Consider the following 21,237-nt stretch of genomic DNA (forward strand, 5'->3'; position numbering starts at 1 on the left):
AATATATTAATTAAAAAGGGTGAACGAAAGCAACTATTTCAACTATATATGATTATTTCAAAGGAAAAAGAACGGGGAGGTTTGAAGAGAGGAGGGGATTCAATCTGGCGAGTTTTTCCTGTTTTCCAGGACCAGAAACCCCAGAATAGATTTAAGCGCCAATCCTGGATTCGAGGTATTGAAACTGCGACCGGGAGAGGCCGACTTTCGCCCGTGTGCCGCCAACCCCTCGTCATTTGCTATGGGTCGTTCTTCTTTTTAATTCCGTGCACACAAACACTCACCCCACCCAAATAGGGGGGGTAATAAGAAAGGAAAAAAATACAAGAACACACTGAGCATGGTTTTGCGGATATGATTGCAACAAAAACCATGGGATCCCCAGTCTCGAAATTCTTCGGAACTTGATGCTCGACGCCGAAACTAACCGTAATACCGTTGGATTAGTGCTGGTGCAGATATGAGTTCTCACAGGTCGTCTACGGATATTCACCATTATCAATACGTCGGGCCGTACCGCTTGGAAAAGACGTTGGGCAAAGGACAGACAGGTAAGCCTAACAATGACGATAAATTGAAGAAAATAAATAAATGAAGCATTACATCCACAGTAAATAAAAACCATCCCCCTTTTTTCCCCTAGCGCTATTACGTACAGCAACCGGACGCGAAGGATCGAAGCATTCCTCAATGCACCCGTACATTGCACGCTCTGAATCTTCTATCTCTTGAAAATGTTTTTCCATGTTATTTTCTCCAACATTCAGTAATATTACTGTATTATCAGGGACCAGCCATGTTTTGCGTTGAAATATACGGAATATGCACAAAAATCATAATTGCGTGGGCATTATACATCCGCATAACATACGCAATGTTCTAGTTTAAAATCGCTTTGATTCAAATAAAATAATGAAAAAGTGAGATTTTTCTAAAAATGCGGTTGCAACAAATGTGAATTTTTCAAAACAAATTAACTGGAGTTGTATGCATATCGGAGTTATCAATTACTATTTTGGTCTCACACGGGCACAAAAAAAAGGGCATTAGCTAAATTAATTTATACTAGGGAGGGGGTTGCACAACCTTTTCAGTCCACAGGCCAGATATTCAGTATTTCGCTCGCAGGCAGAAAATTGTAAATAAAGAGTGACCCCATATTTTACGGATATTGCAGTAATTTTGGCCCCGCGGTGGACCCGTCCTGGGGATATGGGACTAGGGGCTTTGTGCCGGTCGCTCTTCTGGCCGCCGGGAGGCGAGTGTTATCAAAGTTTTCGCTTCAACTCATTCCTTCGATGTAAACAGACAATAAATCACCCGAGCGATTAGCCTGGGTTGTTGTTAGCACTAATAGTAGTAATTTTGGCCTTCCCAACTTTTTCATAAAATTTTGTTTTACTTCCCCCTATGTCCAACAAGGTTTAGTTGAATTTTAGAAATTGAGAATCAAGACTATTTCATGACATAAATTATGTTTTGATAATTATGACTCCATCATAATTAATTGTAGTCGATATATTCATCTCAAATATTTGTCGTTTTTCGATTAAACATTTTGACTTTCAGTACCAATTATTTTGATTGGTGATTTTTCAGCAATCTTAGTGATAGTTGGCATCTTTACTTGCCTTTGACAATGTTTTGGCTGTTATTAGCATCTTTACTTTTTCCACTGACAATTTTTTGTCTGCAACTGGCAACTTCACTTGCCTTTGACAATTTTTTTGGCTGCTATTAGTAGCTTTACTTGCCTTTAACGTTTTTTTTTTTTTGTCTGTTATTAGCAACTTTACTACTACTACTGCTAAACCACACATGCACCTCGTCCATATTCCTCTGCGGAACCTCTAACTACTTGGTACATGCGGGAATGTGAGTGTACGTGTAGTGAAACTTGACGTGAAGTTTGTTTCTGTGTAATGCTTGTTATGTGCCACCAGTTTTTCTAACTATGAGTGAAGTGTAATGATTGAATAATTTATCGTTGTAGGCCTGTTGCTCTCTGTGGCGAGACTTTTTAATGGAGAGATTGGCTCGAAGTTGGGAACCACATAGCAACTTTACTCATCTTTGACAATTTTTTCGGAAGTAACTTTCAAATTTACTTGCCTTTATTTTTTCAGTCGTAATTGTCAACTTCACTTTCCTTGACAACTTTTTTGGCGATATCCCACATTTTTATGAAAGAAATATAATCAGCGGATATATTAAGTGTGTTGTGTGTATTGTTACTTATATATCGGGACAGGCATTAAATCGCGTGTAAAAGTTATAATCCGTGATACATTTCAGCAATAATGTGCCTTGCAAATACTACATCAGCCAGGCCAGGTTCCGTATCCCGGCCAATGACACGAACTTTCGGAATCGGCTTTGCACAACTACTACTGCACCGTGAATGCACCCCGTAAGCATTCCGCTGTGGAATTTCTACGCTGCCGGTCTAATCTATCTTCACATAGATAAAATGTAGGACGAGATATGCAATTTTTTTTTTTGTGGGAGAGACGGACTGTAAATGTTGTTTCTTAACAAGTAGAGGCATTTTACAGTGAAACGAACCATAGAAATTTCATGATTTCTATTGAATCAGCTTGTGGTGTTTTTTTTTGTTTTTTTTTCGCCTTCAACGTAACTGTATTTTCATACAATAACTTGAAATTTGACTGTTTCTAGAAAAATTAGTTATTTCTTTTCTCAAGAATGTATCACGGTCTTATGGTATCAATTTCCGGTTTCCTTTTCTTCAGTATGTGCCAATGCGAGTGTAGGTGTGTTAACTGACTGCTGCGGTAGAAATGGTTTTGGGTTATTTTTTTAGTTTTTTGTTGTAAATGAACAGACAAAAAAAAAATTCTTCCGAAATTTTTCGATGTGTGGTGGTATTATCAAAACGTTCGATCACGGTATTTTCTGAATTTTTAATATCTATACAGGGTGCATGCATACTTACCGCGTCTCGCATCACATTTTACCGTCGATTTGTTGAGCCAATTGTAAAAAGCATGCAAATAACGTGTGGAGCTCAGATACGTCATTCATGTTAAAAAGGGAGTTGTATTGTTATAAAAAATATAAAAATTTACTTTTTATACTGGCACCCTATGCTCAAGAATACAGTTACAAAGTCGTTGCGCAGTCTTTCCTGGGGCGAATAAAAAATTTCATGTTTCCAAGTGTGAAATTCACTGAAATATTAGAATTCAAAAAACCGGAGAAAAGTTAGGAAAAAGCAGCAAAAACTAACGGAAAACGCTTTTTCCCATTTTATTAATTAAATTTTATTCTTTTATACTTATAATTTGCTTTTTTTAAATTAAATCATATATAATTTCTTTTATTATTCAATCATTTATAATTTGATTTATAATTTTTTTAATGTTTTATAATTTGATTATTTTCGTCACTGATACTCCCAATCTGGGGGTATGTTTTCATCGTTATAAAGATCAGTGACTAGAAAGGACACAAAATATTTGAATTTTTCAAAGATTAAAACCTAGAATTTATAAGTTTTACCGCTAATATGGTCATTTGGACCAGTGAAAATTTTGATATTATCTGAAAAAAACTTGAATGCTTAAGATAAACTATTTGAATTATGTTATAAATGTAGAAAATTTACAGTTAATGAATTTTCGTAAAACTCGTATATAAATCTTTAAAAAAAATGTCTAACAAAGACCTTTACAAAAATGTCTCCGCCATCAGGAAGAGAAAGAAAACGACAGACTAAAAATATATAAAATGATTCACGCTCGGTTAAATAAGGTTTTAAAAGACGTCGAGGATTCCACGAACCGATAATATTCAAGACTCGAACTCCTCGCAATAACACGTCGTAAACAAAGTTTTGTGAAATCGACGCAGCAGAGGAGAGAGAGTGAGGGACGGAGGAAATAAATAAAAGTAGTCGATAAATGAGAAATTATTTGGTATTGAAGCATCTGGAATTCAGAGATAAGAAATTCTTCAGCATTGACCTACTTTCCCTTTCTGAAAAAAAAAAATGAAAGCAAATAAAAATAGCAGACTATTTTTAAACGTTCCTCTTGGGCAAATGGCAAACATGAAGAGATGCGATGGACCAAAACCCGCCAACTTATTACAAAATGACGGGTGCACTTTTTTTCCCTTCAGCAACCGCCTATTGAAAAATTATGAAAAAAGAATTCTTCCAGAAATAGACAAATTTGTTTATGATGGATGAGCAGTCATTTTACCATCATACACAGTCTATTCACATCATTGTGACCATCATCTCCCCCCCCCCCGCCACATTCTTTAAATAAATTGTCAGTCGTTTTACCGTTATACACGGTCAAGTCACAGTATTGTACCATGCCCCCCGCCCCACATTCTATTAAGATGTTCAGTCATTTTGCCATTGTACACAGTGAAGTCACATTATCGCACTATGCCCCCCCCCCCTCATCCTGTGGAGATGATCAGTCATTTTACCATTATGCACGGTCAAATCACATTGTTGCGTTGCACCATCCCCCCCCCACCTCCTGAAAGAATTCCAGAATTCGCGATAATTTATAATTAATTTAAAAATATAATTTATTAATGAAAAAATTTCAGAATTATTGAATTATTAATATTTAATGGAAATAATTTCAGTCAATGAAATTTAAGGGGGAAATTATTTCTCAGAATTAATGGAGATTCATATTTGAAGGGAAAAAAAACATACGAATTAATCAAGGAAACAGTTATTTTCCGGATATTATGCTGAGGTGAACTCGGAAAGAAAAGTCATCACGTCTCCGCCGGGACTCGAACCCAAGCCCTCTTGTATACCGGGCAATCATGCTACTATCTACACCACTGGAGACATGGCTCGGCTTTCCTTATTTCACTCACTGTGGCGTGAGGCGCTGAAGTAGAAGTATTAGTAGTTTCGCCATCTATCTCTCTCTATATGAATTAATGTCATTAATTAATTCATTTTCAACGAAAAAATAATTTAAGAATCAATAAAAATTCATATTTAATGGAAAAAAGTATCTCCGAATAAATAAAATTCTCTATTAGGGAATCTTCAAAAGGCATTTTAAATTCCCAGAAATCGATTGAAACAGCATTTAAAAGATTTTCTTTCAGAAATATATAATTTATTTTTATTTTTTGGAATTTCTTGGTAAATTCTGAGCATCTTGGGAGAAGGGCAAGGGAACTTCATGGGTTCCCGTATTCCCTCTTCGTGTGTTTCTTCAAAGGGTGGGGGACCCCAGATGACACAACGACAACAACATGCTTTGGCGGGTCATATCGAAAAAAGGTTGGGACCACTGCCTTTATCTTTGGCGGGCCCCCGGGCAGATCTTTCACTGCCCTCCTCATAGTGAATTTATAGTATGGAAAACACAAAAAATGATAAGAATTTTTCCGGGGGTCCCCTGTCCTGGAGCTCTGTAAGCCCCACCCCTTGTGGGGGAACCATTGTGACCACCTAACATTTCAAGAACTCCGTGTAGCTAATGAATAATGTAAGAGTCACTGTGAGATGAAAATATACCAGTCGTGTCGTTATACTGTCACAGGCTAATCCTTTAAGACGAAAGTTCATCTTTATGTGATGAAAGCTCCGAAACTTCATGTTCACCATACTTCTAGCTCAAAGAAATCAACTTTAAAACTTAACTCAAAACTTACACAATCTTTTAAGCCATAGCTTATCTCTCTGGGGTCAAAAGAAAAAGTTCTACAGTGAGAGAAGGCACCCCACACATTTGTGACAGCAGGTTCTGAAAGGGTTAGAAAAGTTATTTGTCAGATTTTAAAACAAGACACAAATTATGTACTCGGATTCCTAGCTAGGCATCCCATTATGCCTAGAACTGGGTGGTTTGTAAAATATTCAGTTGCTCATGTCGTTTAAATGTACCATTACTAAACAAATGGGAATTCCGATTGACTGAATTGAACTCCACTCAACAGTACAAGCAGCTCATGAACGGAGCACCAAATGCTGTTGATAGCAGAGGTGAACGTCAGTTTAGAACAGTGGTTCCCAACCCTTTTAGCTTCCCCAGAGCAATGTGACTTATCTTCCCGCACAACACCATGGATAATACGTTTTTTATCTGTCACAAAATTCAGTTTTTTTCTGTAACTGATTACATTAATTATCCAATAATTAATTTTTATAAATTTTTACTGCCTTTTCGGCTATGGCTAATATTTAGTTTTTGCTTCATCTTTTTTGAAAATTAATTCAAAAACAAAAAACTAAACAAAAAAAAACTTACTATATTTTTTTTACGTACTTTTTTTTACTATTGTACTTTTGAGATTTGGAAAGAAAGTTTCATTGAATAGTTCTTCACTTTTTGATTCCAGCCGAAACCACTATAAATGATTTGACACTCTACTGAATTTTTTGACGTTTTTCCTGAGTCATGTGTGTTCATGACCTGTATCAAATCCATGCACTACACGCTACTAACACGAGGTACCGATGTAAACAAACCACGAAATAGTTTAGGTAAATAATGGTATTTTTTTCTCAAGCGAAATGGAAAACGAAGACGATCACTACTCGAAAAATAAAATTTAAAATGCAAAATCCGCATGACACATTTCTGCGAGTAGAAGTCAGGAGATGATGTGTCAAGATATTGGTATGATTCAAATTTTTTTAGGAATTGAAAAATTCAATTTTTACCATTATTTTAATTTTCATAAATAATCAGTCAACATGTAATATTTTTTTCCATCTCGTACCCCCAAAAAATGCTCTCCCGCATCGCAGGTTGGGAACCACTGGTTTAGAAAGTGCGTACAGGACCAACCGATGCATCGTAGTTGAGCAATTTACCGTTCAATTGAACCAGAGTACTGGACTTTTTGTATAAAATGTCAGAATAGCGAACACTGATGTTCAGATGGTGCCCCAAACTTCCATGTTCGAATGCGAGACAGATATATAGCACGATACTTACAACACGTAAATTCAGGCATCTGCCATTTCCACTTAAAAATGTGGAAGATGATAGCACAACTCAGATTCAGATTAGTGTTCTGCTAATTAATTTTTAATCTTGGTAATAAAAGTTTTAGCGTTGAAATTACTGTAAAAATGTAATACAGTGAAATCTTTCTTTTGCGGCGAGACCGAAAAATTCGTCCGGTAAAGAGGGGTGGCCGTTAATCAAGGGTTTGAAATGCATACTTTAATTATATAAGGGGAAATTATTATTTCGACGTAGAAAATGGGTGACCACATTTGAGGGGGTCTCCGTTTAGAGGGGGTTTTACTGTAATATAAGTGAGATGAGGATGGAAAACAAATTTATTGGCTATTTTGCCTTTTTTTTCCTCCGCTTTCAATTACCAAAAGGATTGAATTGCTCTTAGCAATATAGCTAAGATCAATTCTTCATGATGGTGGGGGGGGGGGGGCTTTTGACCCTGATTCTTGATTGGTATTTCCGATATTACTTAATGCTCTATAGCAGAGGTCTTCAGCCTTTTTCTAGTCGCGAGCACTGTGTGCGCACCCATTATCAAAAGAAGAGCATATTTATAGCAAGTTTGACATACGAATGCATGAAATCAGGATGATTTTGATCCTTGAATACAATTTGTGCAAGTTGTTTAATTGGGGCGTTGATCAAGTGCACGCGAGCACGCAATCAGACATAAGCATCGGGCTCTGAGTACATCAGGGAGCAGCAACGTGGTGCTCGCGAGCAGCGGGTTGAAGATGCCTGCTCAATAGGATTCAAGTCTGAGCTTCTAGTGGCCAATTCAATGCAGAAAATCCACGTATTAATCATCAGCATTATTTAAATTAATTAACCAAGTAACATCACAAATGCAAATTTATTCGATGCTGATTTAAATATTAGGTAACCTCACCAACTGAACAGTGTTCACATGAGCTAATGGACAAGACGATGGACACTGTTCCTGGGGGAAATCCCGAAGTAGGTAACGACATATGTGGCGCGGCAGCCGAGGTTGATAAAATACTCGCCTGCAGTACTAAAGGACGATCAAAGGTATCGTGAGTTCAATACCCGATTCGTCCTTGTCAGAATCTTTCCTGATGCGGAGGCACAACAACAGGAACGGTAATATGATGACTAAAGTAGCGGCAGCGTCCTACATTATCATTTTTTTCCATATATATATATATATATAATGCAGGACGCTGCCGTTCGGATTCAGCAATAAACTGATGATCCCGGTCTAGTTCGTGTGCCGAAAATTCCCATGGTGCGAAAAAATTATCAAATTACCACCTAAAAACTTGTCCCGTAGGCATAATACTAGATTAGCATATTCACTAATAAGTTCCTCAGACAGAATGTGACAAATCAGAACAACGTCTTTATAGGGTAAAACGGTAGAGTAAATTTTCCCCTAATGGTGATAGACGGGACTCGCGAGTGGTCTGGGAAAGAGATTTAGGTTTTTAATCCCGGTGATTTACGCTGGTAACATTATTTGAAGAGAATTGTGTTTAATCTTTTCTATGACGTCGTTCATCAGTTAATTAGTCATTATTACAATGAAATTTGTAGTGTTAGGTCAAACGAAAGTATCTTCACTATTCCATGAATTACGATGTTACTTATATCCTATTGACCTTCGTGTTAATCATCAAATAAATACACTAAGTGACAACATCTTATTATGACCACTTGACAGTTTTAAGCAAATGAGTTATGGCATCACACTGTTCTAAATTTCGGGCATGTTAACATAATACTTGAACTCTTTCCAGTGCAGATTTGATCCCGGATATTTTTAGGGGACCGACAAAAAATAAAGAAAATGATTTTGATCAACTCTCGTATCATAAGAAGCTGCAAATTATTTGTTACTTTCGCAGAATATTTTAATTGCTTCGCGCTACACTTGTGTGCGTTTTTGTGAAAATAGCAAGTATGTTCTCGAAGATATAAATGTTTCATATAAAAATTCCAATTTCCATCGCATGTTCTTTTCTTGTTGTTGCTTTTTTTTTTTTTTTTTTTTTGCAGGATTTTCTACAAACTCACAGAAAATTTGATACTATACATCAGACATACTGTAAAAAATTTTAAATGTAACCATTTGACATCGTAGACGTGTATTATGCTCAAGTATTTCTCTTATACATATAGCGTAAGATACGCGTCTACGCTCATTCGCATAAAATCGCGGGCTTATTCTCGAAATAATCAAATGACAGAAAATAATCGACTTGTGGAAAATCCCTTATCTTCTAGCTACTTTCAACTTCCAATTACTGAAATCTAAATAAAGCTCCAAGAAGTCATTTACAAAAAATTGTATAGTTTCAAATGAAATATCAACGATGTTTGCAAATTAATTTTCAGAGTGGGGCCTGCATTTCAGTAATTGAAACTTTTAGCACAAAGGGGAATGTATGAAAAGTTAGTATCTTCATTTTACGACTCCTGAAACCAATTTTGAGATTTTATGTAACTGCAACGTTATTTGAAAACTTTCTGTAATTGAAAGTATGTTTCTAAAGTCAACGATTGCAGATACAGTAGAATCCCGTTATAACGAATTCCAAGAGATCGGAGAAATCATTTCGTTATAACGAAATTTGGTTGTAAAGGAATTCGAGGTTTTTGTATTGTTTCCATGTGAACTTATCTAGGGGATTGGAAAAGTTTTCGCTAAAACGAGATTTTTCGCTATAACGGTATTCGTTTAAACGTGATTCGACTGTATATATACGCTGTGGAAACAATTTGGGACAACCTGTATATTTTATACAAAACCAAATTATGAAATTTATATTTCCTATACATGTGTGGATAAGAGTCATTTTACTTGAAATGCTTATATCTCATCGAAGACTAAATTGTTACATTCGAAAATTCTTTGCAGTGTGTTTTGTACACAGTTCTGTAAGTATCGTTTGGTTGAAAACTCCGCATGTTATGAGCGATAAACATGCAATAGAAATTGGAATTTTAACAAGGGACATTTATAGCTTCAAAAATATACGTCCTATATTCACGAAACATGGATAAAGTATTGCAGAAAAGCAGGTAAGATATTCTATGGAAGTTACAAATTATTTGTAGCTTTTTTATGATACAGGGTTGATCAAAAACGTTTTCTTTTTTTTTTTGTTACTCCCCTAAAAGTATTTGTGACTGAATCTGCACTGGAAAGTAGTGAATTCAAGTATTATGTTTGCATGAACAAAATTAAAGAACAGTAAACTATCAGATGATCGTAATAAAGTGTGGCAACTCAGTGTATGTGTGTGTTCGTTAATTAACGTAGAATATCCGAATAAAATCTCAGAACGTAAATAAGTTCTAAAAAGATTCTGATCTCGATGATGATGATCGTGATGTTTCTGGAATCACCCGATAAATAAAAACCAATTGCAAGTGCCATATCGTAGAGGCTTCAAACGACCGCAGAGAGAATATCGAGTTTTCTTTTCTGGATCGTAGTTTTTCTTTCGAGGCTCGATTTGAGAACAAAAGGCCACCAAAAAAATTATATTGAATTTCGAGGCTATCGCGAGCGAGCTTTGATTCGAACGAAGGCGCATCGCCATCATCACGAACAATCATGATGACGATTCCAACCGAAAGTCAGCTGCTTCGAAAACCCATCTCCGAAGCAGCAGCGCCTCATATTCCTTTTGCCTGTTTTCGTCAGCTGCTTACTTGTCCAATCGATTTCATGGCCGCGTTCCTATTCTTATTCTCCTCATTCTTATTTTTCTTTGAAAAAGGTCGATTCTCGGAAAGTGTTCTCCTTATTTTTCGAATGATGACCGACTATAAGCTAACGTTTTTTTTTCTTTTCTTCAAATGTTTAGAGGGATGATTTAAAACGAGAAGGGTCATAACGTTTCTTATTCCATGACCATGACTTTTTCCATGTGAATTTCTGATGAGACAGAAAGATTCTCCGATTTTTACTACAAGTCCAAGTGCAGGTTTTATCGAATCCCCAGAAAGTTATTCGTTTTCTGTAGTACGCGTTATTGGTAATAACGCTCTAATATATGAAGCTTGAGAGAATTTCATCAATCTAAACATATTTTAGTATTAGTATAAATTCAAGATTTTTTTTCAAGAAAAGTCATAAAAGATAAATTTATTTCACAAATTCGGGATTTTTTTTCCACTTTTCAATAAAAATAAACATTCTATTTGGCTTTTTGCATACAGTAAATGAAATTTGATGAATTTCTGAAGGAGTTCAAGAAGTCATTCCAGTGTTGAAGAGAGAAATTTTGTGATTTTTTTCACCCATGTAAAGTTATAATTCGAAAGAAGGGGGGGGGGGAATATAGAAATTAAATTTTTATACGTCTTCCAATCTGTGCACTGTATATGAAATTGATTTTGTGTGTGTGTATGTGCTGAGAGTATACTGTACTCTGAACATTTATTTTTAATATTTTTTAGAAGGCACATTTTTACTGCTAAAATTTTATTTTTACCCGTTTATTGGTTATGGACAAAAGTACGAAAGAAACACGCCACTTTTTCATGGTGAATAAGTTTGCAAAGTATGGACGTTTAGAGTGTAAAAATGTTTGGAAAAAAGTTGGGAAAAACAGGATAATTGGAGGCGTTTATCCCCCTATCTATGCTGTTTTTCCTCAACTTTTCTCCGTTTTTCGAATTCAAGAGGAGGTCCCTTAATAGACATGAGCTAATGAATAAGGGGAAAATTCCAGAGAAAAATAATTGGCCCTATCATGAGGTGGTTCTTATAAAAGTTTCTCTTTTTTTTTCTTTGAGAGTAACAATTTTTCTTAAAAGTCTGAGAGTATTAGCTAATATTGATTCAATATTTAAAAACGTTTTTTCTGTATAAGTAACTTTTAAGAAAAAACATGCAAAGTTATTTATATTTGATGAGCAGCATTGCGTCTTCTCGGGAGATTCGGAATAATATAAAATGTGTGCGCAAACAGCAATTTTGCGAGAGGAGTTGCGGAAATCTTCAAGTTCATATCGAACGGAATATAACAACTCTTCTCAACTCAATAAATACATACAACGGGGAGGAAAGAGCATTATATTAAAAGAAAGAGAGAGAAAAGAGAGCATCGTGGGAAACTCCACAACTCCTCTGAAACATTGTGTTACAGAGGGCGTCCTCTCACAAAAATCGATTGTTTCCTGTGTTTCGTGCTGAAGCGAGTATCGTGTTTGGCAACAAAATTCTTGTATAACGTTTAACGTCTCAAGGAAATGCTTATCTTCCCGTGGACTTTATTCCAGACGTTATCCGGAATTATTCATTAAGACCTTGTACGAGTCCCTTCTTGTGTACGGAGGGTCAATCGTGATTCGCTCTTTGAATTTCATTTATCTTCCGAGTTTGTCATTAATTTCAGAGTTTATAGCAATTGAATTTGTTTTTATATAACAAAGAAAATTAGTTTAGATTCTCTCCCTGTGTCTTGAAATTCAACAAACAGCCATATTACAGCTATAATATAAAACATTTCTAATCAGTACCAGTTGATAAATAGCAGACAAAGCTTCAGATGTGACTGTTTTCTCGCTACTACTACTACTAACCGTGCATGCGCCTCGTTTACATTCTCAAGTTCTAACGAACTGTTACATGTCTAAATGTGTGTTCTGAGTTGTATGTGTGGGCCCTTAACATATTTATGTTGCGAGAGTTGCGCTTGTTTCGTGTTCTTGATGGTGCAGCCATCTGTACTGAAATATCCCCTGCACTCAAATTCAATGCTCCGCATACCCCTGTAGTGTCAGAAGGTGAATTTCGAGACCACTTAAGTGGTCCGTGGCACATTCCCAGACCACTTAGATGGGCTTCGGTGCATTTACAGATCTCTCTCAAGTGACCTGGGGCACATTCCCAGATCACTTGAGTGGGCCTGCGGCACATTTGCAGATTACTCAAGTAACTTAAGCTGTGGGTGCGGTAGCCCAGGTCTATAAGATACTCGCTTACAGTACCAAAGATTGTTTAGAGGTGTCGCAAGTTCGATATCCGTTTGGTCCTTGTCAGAAACTTTCCTGACGCACAGTAACAACAAAAACGGCGACATGACCACAGAGAAATATTTCTACCGCAAACATTTATTTCGGAACCGGCAATAAATTGTAGATCCCGGTCCAATTAGCCCTCGCGTGCAGAAAATGACAGAGGTGCTACAAAAATGATCAAATGACCTAAGGTGCTTTCCCAGATCACTTAAGTGGCCCGCGACACAGTTACAGATCCCTTATGTGGTTCGCGACACGTTTTCAAACCAGTGAAGTGGCCTGCACTCCTCAAAAGATTGAGAAAAATTGCCTCACAAAGTACTCATGAAACCCCCTCCCCCTCCCCGAAGAGTTTGCGAACCACAGATTGAAAAACACTGTTCTAAAGCAACTAAACTACTTCCGTCTATTTGAATGAATGACAGCTCTTATAGAGAGAGAGAGAGCCACGGTATTCCTACGAAAAAAGTTTCCTTCTATCATTTTTCTAGGTACAGCTTATAGATTGCAGTGACATTTTTACCGGAAATTACGGTGCTTCTTACGGTAAAAGTCTTCAACTTTTTTTTAGTGTAGCTCCTCTTCATCAAATGTAATTCGTGAAACTGCTTCCTATTCGCAATTCAGCAAACAGATGTACGTATATAATACATCAATTTCAAATATTTCCAAATGATTTATTTTGCACCAATTTTTTTTTTCCGAGTGATTTATTTCGCCCAATAGAAACATCTTTTTAGAAGGTTTACTTTCATTCGCAGAAAGTCCGGTTCTCTCCATGTAACGTGATCGATTTCTCCGTTAATGGGCTTCCTGCCATTACACAGCCGGGGTTTCTTTCTTCAGCGCGATCTGGTTTTGGCTGTACCTTCAGATCGATTCTTTCCAACCGAGCGTTTAATTAAAATACTTACTATGCTTAATGTTTCAGAATGAAAAGAAAAGAAAAGAACAACGAAAAAGAAAACACTTACATCCCTGGAGTAGCTTTTTTTTTTCTTTATATACACATGGGAGAAAAAATGTTAACTTTTCTTTTAAATGCCAACTCTGATATTTCCGAGGTAATGACGCAATTTTGAAAATACAGTAGTCTCTCGATAATCCGGCGCATCCTGCAATCCGGCGTTTTTTCTTCAAGCGCAGAAGAGAGGAAAAACGTGTCACTTCATGTCTGTGCGCAGAAGCAGCCTCCACATCCTGGAGCAGGGACTCCTAGGCTGGGATCTTCGGTGGGCCATCAGGGTAGACTTTTTACCCCCCCCCCCCTCCCATGGTAAATTTATGGTTTCAAAAAACAAGAATTTTCCTAGGCTCCAGGGTTAGGGACCTGTCTGCCCCACCCTCGTGGGGCTATACGCAGAAGTTTATGCGCAATGCACGCCGCTTAATGCGATCAAGTGTCTGATAACAATAAACATATGGTAACTAAATCCGAAAGAAATCCAAAAGCAAATACGATGACCATACCTCCAGTTTAATCGAACGAGGCGTATGAAAATAACTAATGACTCTTTGGTTTTTCTTTTCCACACAACTGGTTGCAAAATACATGTTCACTTATAATATGTATGTTCATTTAGCTTCCGAGTTTGTCACTAATTTCAGCGTTTATAACAGTTCAATTTGTTTTTGTATAATCAAAGGAAATTAGATTTTCCTTGTCTTAAAATTTAATAAACATCCATATTGCAGCTATAATCAAATATTTCTAATCAGTACCAGTTGATAAATAGCAGTCAAAGTGTGTTTTTCAGATATGAAACTTTTTCGCTACTACTACTACTACTACTGCTCTTAACTGTACATGCACCTCGTATACAAATTTCTATGCGGAATTTTTAACGAATTGGTACATGTCTGAATTCGTGTTCTGAGTTGTATGTATGGCCCTAACATATTTATGTTGCGAGAGTTGCGCTTGTTTCGTGTTCTTGATGGTGCAGCCATCTGTACTGAAATATCCCTTGTACTGAATCCTATCCATCCCGTTGAAAATTTTAAAAAAACTTCGATCATATCCCCTCAACATATGCGTTCCCTTCCAATGAAAGCATATTCAAGAAATCAAGTCTTTCTTCACAGCCTTGTGTGCCCTTCTCTGCACCCCTTCCCTCAACCGAGTCTATGTCTCCCTGTAGGTATTGGTCTCCAAAACATTACGGCATACTCCATTGCAGGACGAACTAAGCCTCAGAAAAGCAGAAGAATGACCTTAGGAGAACGCGAAGAAACTTTTTTTTTAAGAAATGAAGACCTTTGAAAGAATGAAAAACCTAGAGAGTATCCTATTCGGGTGTTTTTTTCCCACAACTAAACAATGTTCAGAAAACCTAAGCCTCTCGTCAGTGAGAATTCCCAAATCGGTGATCTTAGTTATATCCAGGATAGTGATACCATTTAACTCGTGAGTGAAACGTGGATTGGTCGAACCAAAATGAGTGACTATGCACTTATCAAGACTAAAGATCAGGCTCCTTTCATTAGCCCATTCTGCTAGAGATTTTTGATTCAAGCTAAAATCCTAAGTACATTCTTATTATTCACCTATTATGAAATCATATAATATGTTTTGCAAATTATGATAATTTTTTTATGTACGGTACGTTCCATATATAACATGAGATAGTCTTTCGGTCGAATAATTGTGAATCTGATCTACTGAAAGAAATTAACCAAGAACTGAAAGAAAGGAATTTTTGTTTTTACATTAATTCGTCTCCATTACCGGTGGACCAGTACGAAAGTAACTTCATGCGTACATGGATTCATGGGTTATAGCAGCTAATACTGCCCAAACAGGGCATTGTGAATGTGGAAGCGATTATCGACGAAGAAAAGGTGCATCTTTTGGCATCCTACATACCCTTGCAGGTTGGTAAACGATAATTTATCGAAAAGAAACGAATTTTTTCCCATGTTATGATATTGGTCTGCTCCATACTTTGCAAAAGTCATAGTAATACCCGAATGATAATGTCATCCGTGATTCTAATAAGAGACGTCTACGATGTTATTCAAATGAGCTTTTTCAACTAACTTCTAGTGATCCGGTGATTTCGGTAATCCGGCACACCCTGATGTGATACGTATATGTGCCGGATCAGCGAGAGTCTACTTACCGTACATGCATTTGAAATTCACTTTGTACAAACCACCTTGTTCTCCAAACACTGGTCAGCGAAACATTTCACCTCATACATGCAGCCGCTGCTTAATTTTAGATTTAATTAAATATTATACGTCTCTGTAATGGTTTTTATTTCTGCCGAAGCCATCAGCAAATCTACGAAGAAGTTAGTATTAGTCCGAAGACTACGAAGAAGTTTTTATCAGTCCGAAATTTTTTCCTCCCGTTTATCTTTTGCCTGCACGTAAATTACTTCCATTCGATTTTTCTGGCTCACAGATAATTTTTTCTTTTTTTTTAGTTTTTACCGGTCCGCAAACTGTTTTCTCCGGTTAAATTATTTTTTCTTGATTAGCATCAGTGGTTCACATCAACGAAGTGGTTATATGCTTATTTGATTTCTGCTGTTTCGCAAACTAGTTCTCCCATTTTCGCTGGTCCAATTGTTCAACTACTTTCACCGGTCCGTAGTCGTGAAAATGGTGCCATAGTAGAAAATTATTTTAAACAAGCCGTATATAGAAAAATAAGAAAGATAAACATGTCAGGAAATGAAAAAAAGGGGCAAATAGATCAAAAAATGCACTCTTTATGGAGTTTAGAGAGGAGAAAATTTCAAATTTCACTGCGTTATCAATTTGTCTATTATCCTGTTCTTCGATTCGTTCGAACATTTCACTCAAGGAGGCAACGACGATAAAATTTAAAAATTTAAAGCAGTTAATGCCATTAAGCACTGGAACTTGGGTGCTCATGCTGTATGACCCCCTCCCCCCCAGCTTCCCTCCAGTAAATTCTGTGAAATGGCTGAGCCTCCTAATTATTCGTGTGTACGCGAACAAGTCCAGTATTTACGGGACGACCACTGCTACTACTTTATCGTGCATGCACTTCGTACATATTCCCTTGTGAAATTTCTAACAAATTGGTACATGCCGGCTGTTCTGATTGTACGTGTGGCCCTAACGTATTTATGTTGTCAGAATTATGCTTTTGTTCCATTGGTGCCGCGATCTGTCTTCTATATTTTGAAGTAAAAAGGGCAAATGCCTGAATTTTCTTGTTATATTTTTTTATGCAAGTACCATGTCGCGAAAGTCTGCCTGCTTAAGGTACAACTGGCAACGTTTCAATGCCCCTCCCCACATTACTTTCTTCATGTCTGTGCCAAAGTAGGAAAAATATTCGAGTCTATATAGGGTTCTTGAATTTTATTAATTAACTGTCAATTATAATTTTTTTGGCGAATAAATGCTCAAAAGTGCAATTTTTTTGGTGGTACTAACAACACTGATTCAGAAAAGATGTCAACAACACCCTAAATTTGGGTGCAACGTGTTATAATATTGCCTCTCGATGTAATGATAGTCCCTATACAACGATTTTCTTTCCTTTTTCCGCAGATTATCGTTATATCGAAGTTTCATTGTATCAAGTTTTAACCGAATCATTTACGTCATGCTAAAAAACTACTCCAGGAAAAATCTTGTACACGAAATCAGATCGTTTTCTACTTTTATGCCATTTTTTCCATATCGGAATTTAATATAATAAATGTTTTTTTTAAAACGAAAAAAAGAGGGAATTAATTATATTATAAAGCAGGGGTTCACAGTCTATATAGTTCGTAGGCCAAATGCGACTTGCCAAGGGCTTCCATCCGGCTCGTGAATGTTATTCCAGTACAAAAATATCAATACACATAACATAATAAATACCTTAGGCTGACTATATTTCTTTCCAAAAAAATTGTCATGGCAAGTAAAGTTGCCAGTTGTAACCAAAAATTGCCTAAGGGTGTCCACCGACATGGTTTAAACAATAGTCACAATTTTCGGATAGGAGATCAATACGGATTTCTTAAATTCGGGTTTTTAACCAATCGGTGTCGATCTGGTATCCAAAAATTGTGTCTGTAGTTTAAACCATGTCGGTAAATACCACCCTAGGACAAGTAAAGTTGCAAATTACAGCCAAAATTGTCAAAGGCGAGCAAAGTTGCCAACTATAATGACGGCAGAAAGTGATGGTAACTGAAAATCAAAATGATATTCGCCCAAAAAACGATTACGACAGACAATGTGTGATGAAAATATTTATATGACTATAATTAATCATCATTGTTTGAGTCATAACTATCACAATATGATTTTTTTTTGCCATGAAAATAATCTTAATTTTTGATTCCAAAAATTCAACTAAACCTCTTTTAAAATGAGAGAAAAAACGGATCATTCTTTAATAAAGGTGGGACGGCCATATCTCGTGAAACACGGGTCATATGGTCACCCCCATATATACAAGTCTCTGGCCCACGATTGCCAGGAATAACGCATATCTTGCCCGCGGTTGTGTGACCCCTGTCATAAAGGGTGGAATTCAGAAATAACAGCCCTCATTCGTTACAGTTGTAGACTCTAAATCTCATTCAAGCTCGTTTCGAGGTTCAATGGGAAGGGGACAAGTTCAATTTAATATGAGTTGGTCAAAATAAAACGACGGTCAGTTTCTCTCTCTCTCCCAGACAAGATTCGTGAAAGTAAGGGCCATTCAAGATTTGGAAGCTTTCTCAAAAAATGAAAATCTTTCTCCCCCGTTCTTATTTTTTTGTAGTTGCCTCTTTTCATACTTAAGTACTTTTTTTGTGGGCGTAGAGAGTAAACCTTCAGAGTTTTATTGTCTGAGGCTGTTTTTATTGCAAAATCGCGTGCACGTTGGCCACTGTGTATTAAAGGAAAGGGAACATAAATTCCCTTCTCTCTCTTTCTCTCACAAATATTTCACAAATTTTTTTTTGTGTGTGTGTGTCTCTCTCTCTCTCTCTGTTTTAGTCTTTGATAATTTCTCTTCCGAACCGTAGATCTAGAATTTCTGGGGAAAAAAATACCATCTTTTGTACTCTTTAATGATAACCTCTGAAAATCTCATTTTTTTCATTCCTTGAACCTGATCTGGTTATTTTCACACACACACACACACAAACAAGTCCTTATTTTTTCTCCTCCCGTGAACTGCAATTACCTTAGTGAAGTTTCTCAAATGGGGAATGAATTAATTATGCTTCTTGAGGAAGACCAGCTACTTATCTTCTCCTTTCCCTCTTTATTGATCGGAGTACACGGGGTCGGGACTTTATGATGACATAATCTTTGAACTCACGCGATGTACTCTCTGATATTGATCATTCATTTTCCTTATTTTCCTTTTTTAATTCAACGGAATGAGTTGCGATAAATACACTTACCCGGGAAAAAATTTGAATCTTTCGGCAACATGTGCACTAGATTTAAAAGCAGATAAGTTGAGTAAGATTGGTAAATCTCTCCTTATAAATGAACTCATGATGAAATTTTGAGACAGTTGTTGATCCAGAATACCTATAGCAAAAAGTAAATGCCAAGATGTGCGTGTGTGCAAGGTGTCGAAAAAATTATGTAGGTTACCTCTAAAATAAGAGTGTTGCTGTGCAATCGTAAGGGTTTCGTGATGGGCCCGCATCGCGAGGATTCCGGTTCGATTCCCTCAGACGGCAAATCTGTGATGGTCGGCTGAAGTTGGTTTTCCGTCGCTCCCAACTTCGAGAAGATCTCTCCGTTAAAATGTCACGCCAAAGAGAGCAACGGGCCTACGACAGTACAAATGTTCAATCCTCACACTTCACTCATAATTCGAAATATAGATAGGCAGCACTAAAAGCCCACGCCAGATCATTTGATCATTTTTGCCAAACCACGGTCGTTTTCTGCACACTAGGGCTCATTCGATCGAGACCGACAATTTATTGTCAATTCCGAACGAGATCGTTCGGCACTTTTGCCCTTTTTTGTACTCACCAGAGAGATTGATGAGCTAACCCCTTAGTGTGGGACTCACTGCAGAAGCAATCTTTTTTGTGTGGACATGCTATCACCGTTTCTGTTGTACCTCCACGTCAAGAATGTTTCTCACAAAGACGAATCAGGTATCGAACTCGCGGACACCTCAAAACATCCTTTGATATTTAGGCAAATATCTCATCGATCTGGGTTACTGCACCAAGGTACGATTCGATATTGATAGAGCCGAAATTTTTTCTTTTTCTATCTGTCTTTCATATTTTGAAGGGAGAATGGCAAATGCCTGGATTTTCGTGTAAGGTAAGTATATCGTGATGAAGGTTCACCTGATCTCTGAGGAGGGACTAGACTACTATTACTACTATACCTTACATGCACATTCCTGTAAACATTCGCTGTCTCACAGAACTGCCAGACATACTGACTGACAGGAGGCAGAAGTCTTCAATTTTCGAGGCGCGAATGCTACCGGTCTCTCCGCAAAGTTCAGACAAACTTTCAACACGCTACTAACATAATACGAAAATTAGGGCATTTGCCATTTTCACTTTAAAATATGGAAGAAAAGGATGCAACACCAGTATAACACGAAACAAGCATATCTCCGACAATAGAAATATGTTAGGGGCCACGTATACACTCAGAACAAACATTCCAACATGTACCAAGTCGTAAGAAATTCCCCAGAGTAAATGTTTACGAGGTAGTGTACGGCTGTGGTAGTAGTAGTACGGTAAATACTGTAGTAGTAGAAGAGACAGAAGTACTCAAAAATCGTAAAAATCGTGGTGGTAAGTAAAGATACCGGATAAACAAGGATCATCTCTCGGTATTGTGTTGTGAGAGCCGATTGTTTTACAACTCGACAAAAATTGCTGCAAATTGTGAATAAGACATTCATGAATTTTAGGTCGTACATGGGAAAAAGAACATTTCAATCACAGCATTGCACATCCTGAACATTGATAAAACGGAATTAACTGCCTGTTAAATTGTATTTTAGATAGATTTTTTTACAATGCTCACAAAAAATAATAGTTTTAGGCTTTAATAATGGTTTTGGCTTTTATAATGGTTTTAGGGTATATTGAGAGGCTGCTGATTTCAAAACTGGTGTTGATTTCGCCGTATTGGCCCTAGTTTTTGAGATAATGCATACTTTCAACATTTCAATATACTCTGCAGCTACTAATTTTTGCATTCATTTTTTTATTTATTTTCCTATTTTATTCAACACATTATCACATTTATATCATTATCAGACATCAGTGATCTTTGTGTATTGATATGT

The 21,237-nt window shown here is 36.9% G+C and overlaps 1 protein-coding gene across 3 annotated transcripts in view; it reads left to right on the forward strand.

The window, feature by feature from the left end:
* The first annotated feature begins 223 nt into the window (after positions 1-223).
* The window catches only part of LOC149086418 (serine/threonine-protein kinase BRSK2-like), a 77,394-nt gene continuing 56,380 nt past the window's right edge, over positions 224-21,237 (forward strand). For all 3 annotated transcript variants that reach the window (XR_016195809.1, XM_089255526.1, XM_089255527.1), the window contains exon 1: positions 224-551. Coding sequence is in view for 2 of the 3 variants with exons in the window: in XM_089255526.1 (XP_089111652.1) it covers positions 461-551 (91 nt within the window). In the remaining variant the exon portion in view is untranslated. The remainder of the gene's footprint in view (positions 552-21,237) is intronic.

This window comes from Pholcus phalangioides, unplaced genomic scaffold (assembly GCF_987345545.1).
Source record: "Pholcus phalangioides strain wild (caught in Gottingen) unplaced genomic scaffold, Ppha-v1.0 ptg000004l_1, whole genome shotgun sequence".
Taxonomy (NCBI): Eukaryota; Metazoa; Arthropoda; class Arachnida; order Araneae; family Pholcidae; genus Pholcus; species Pholcus phalangioides.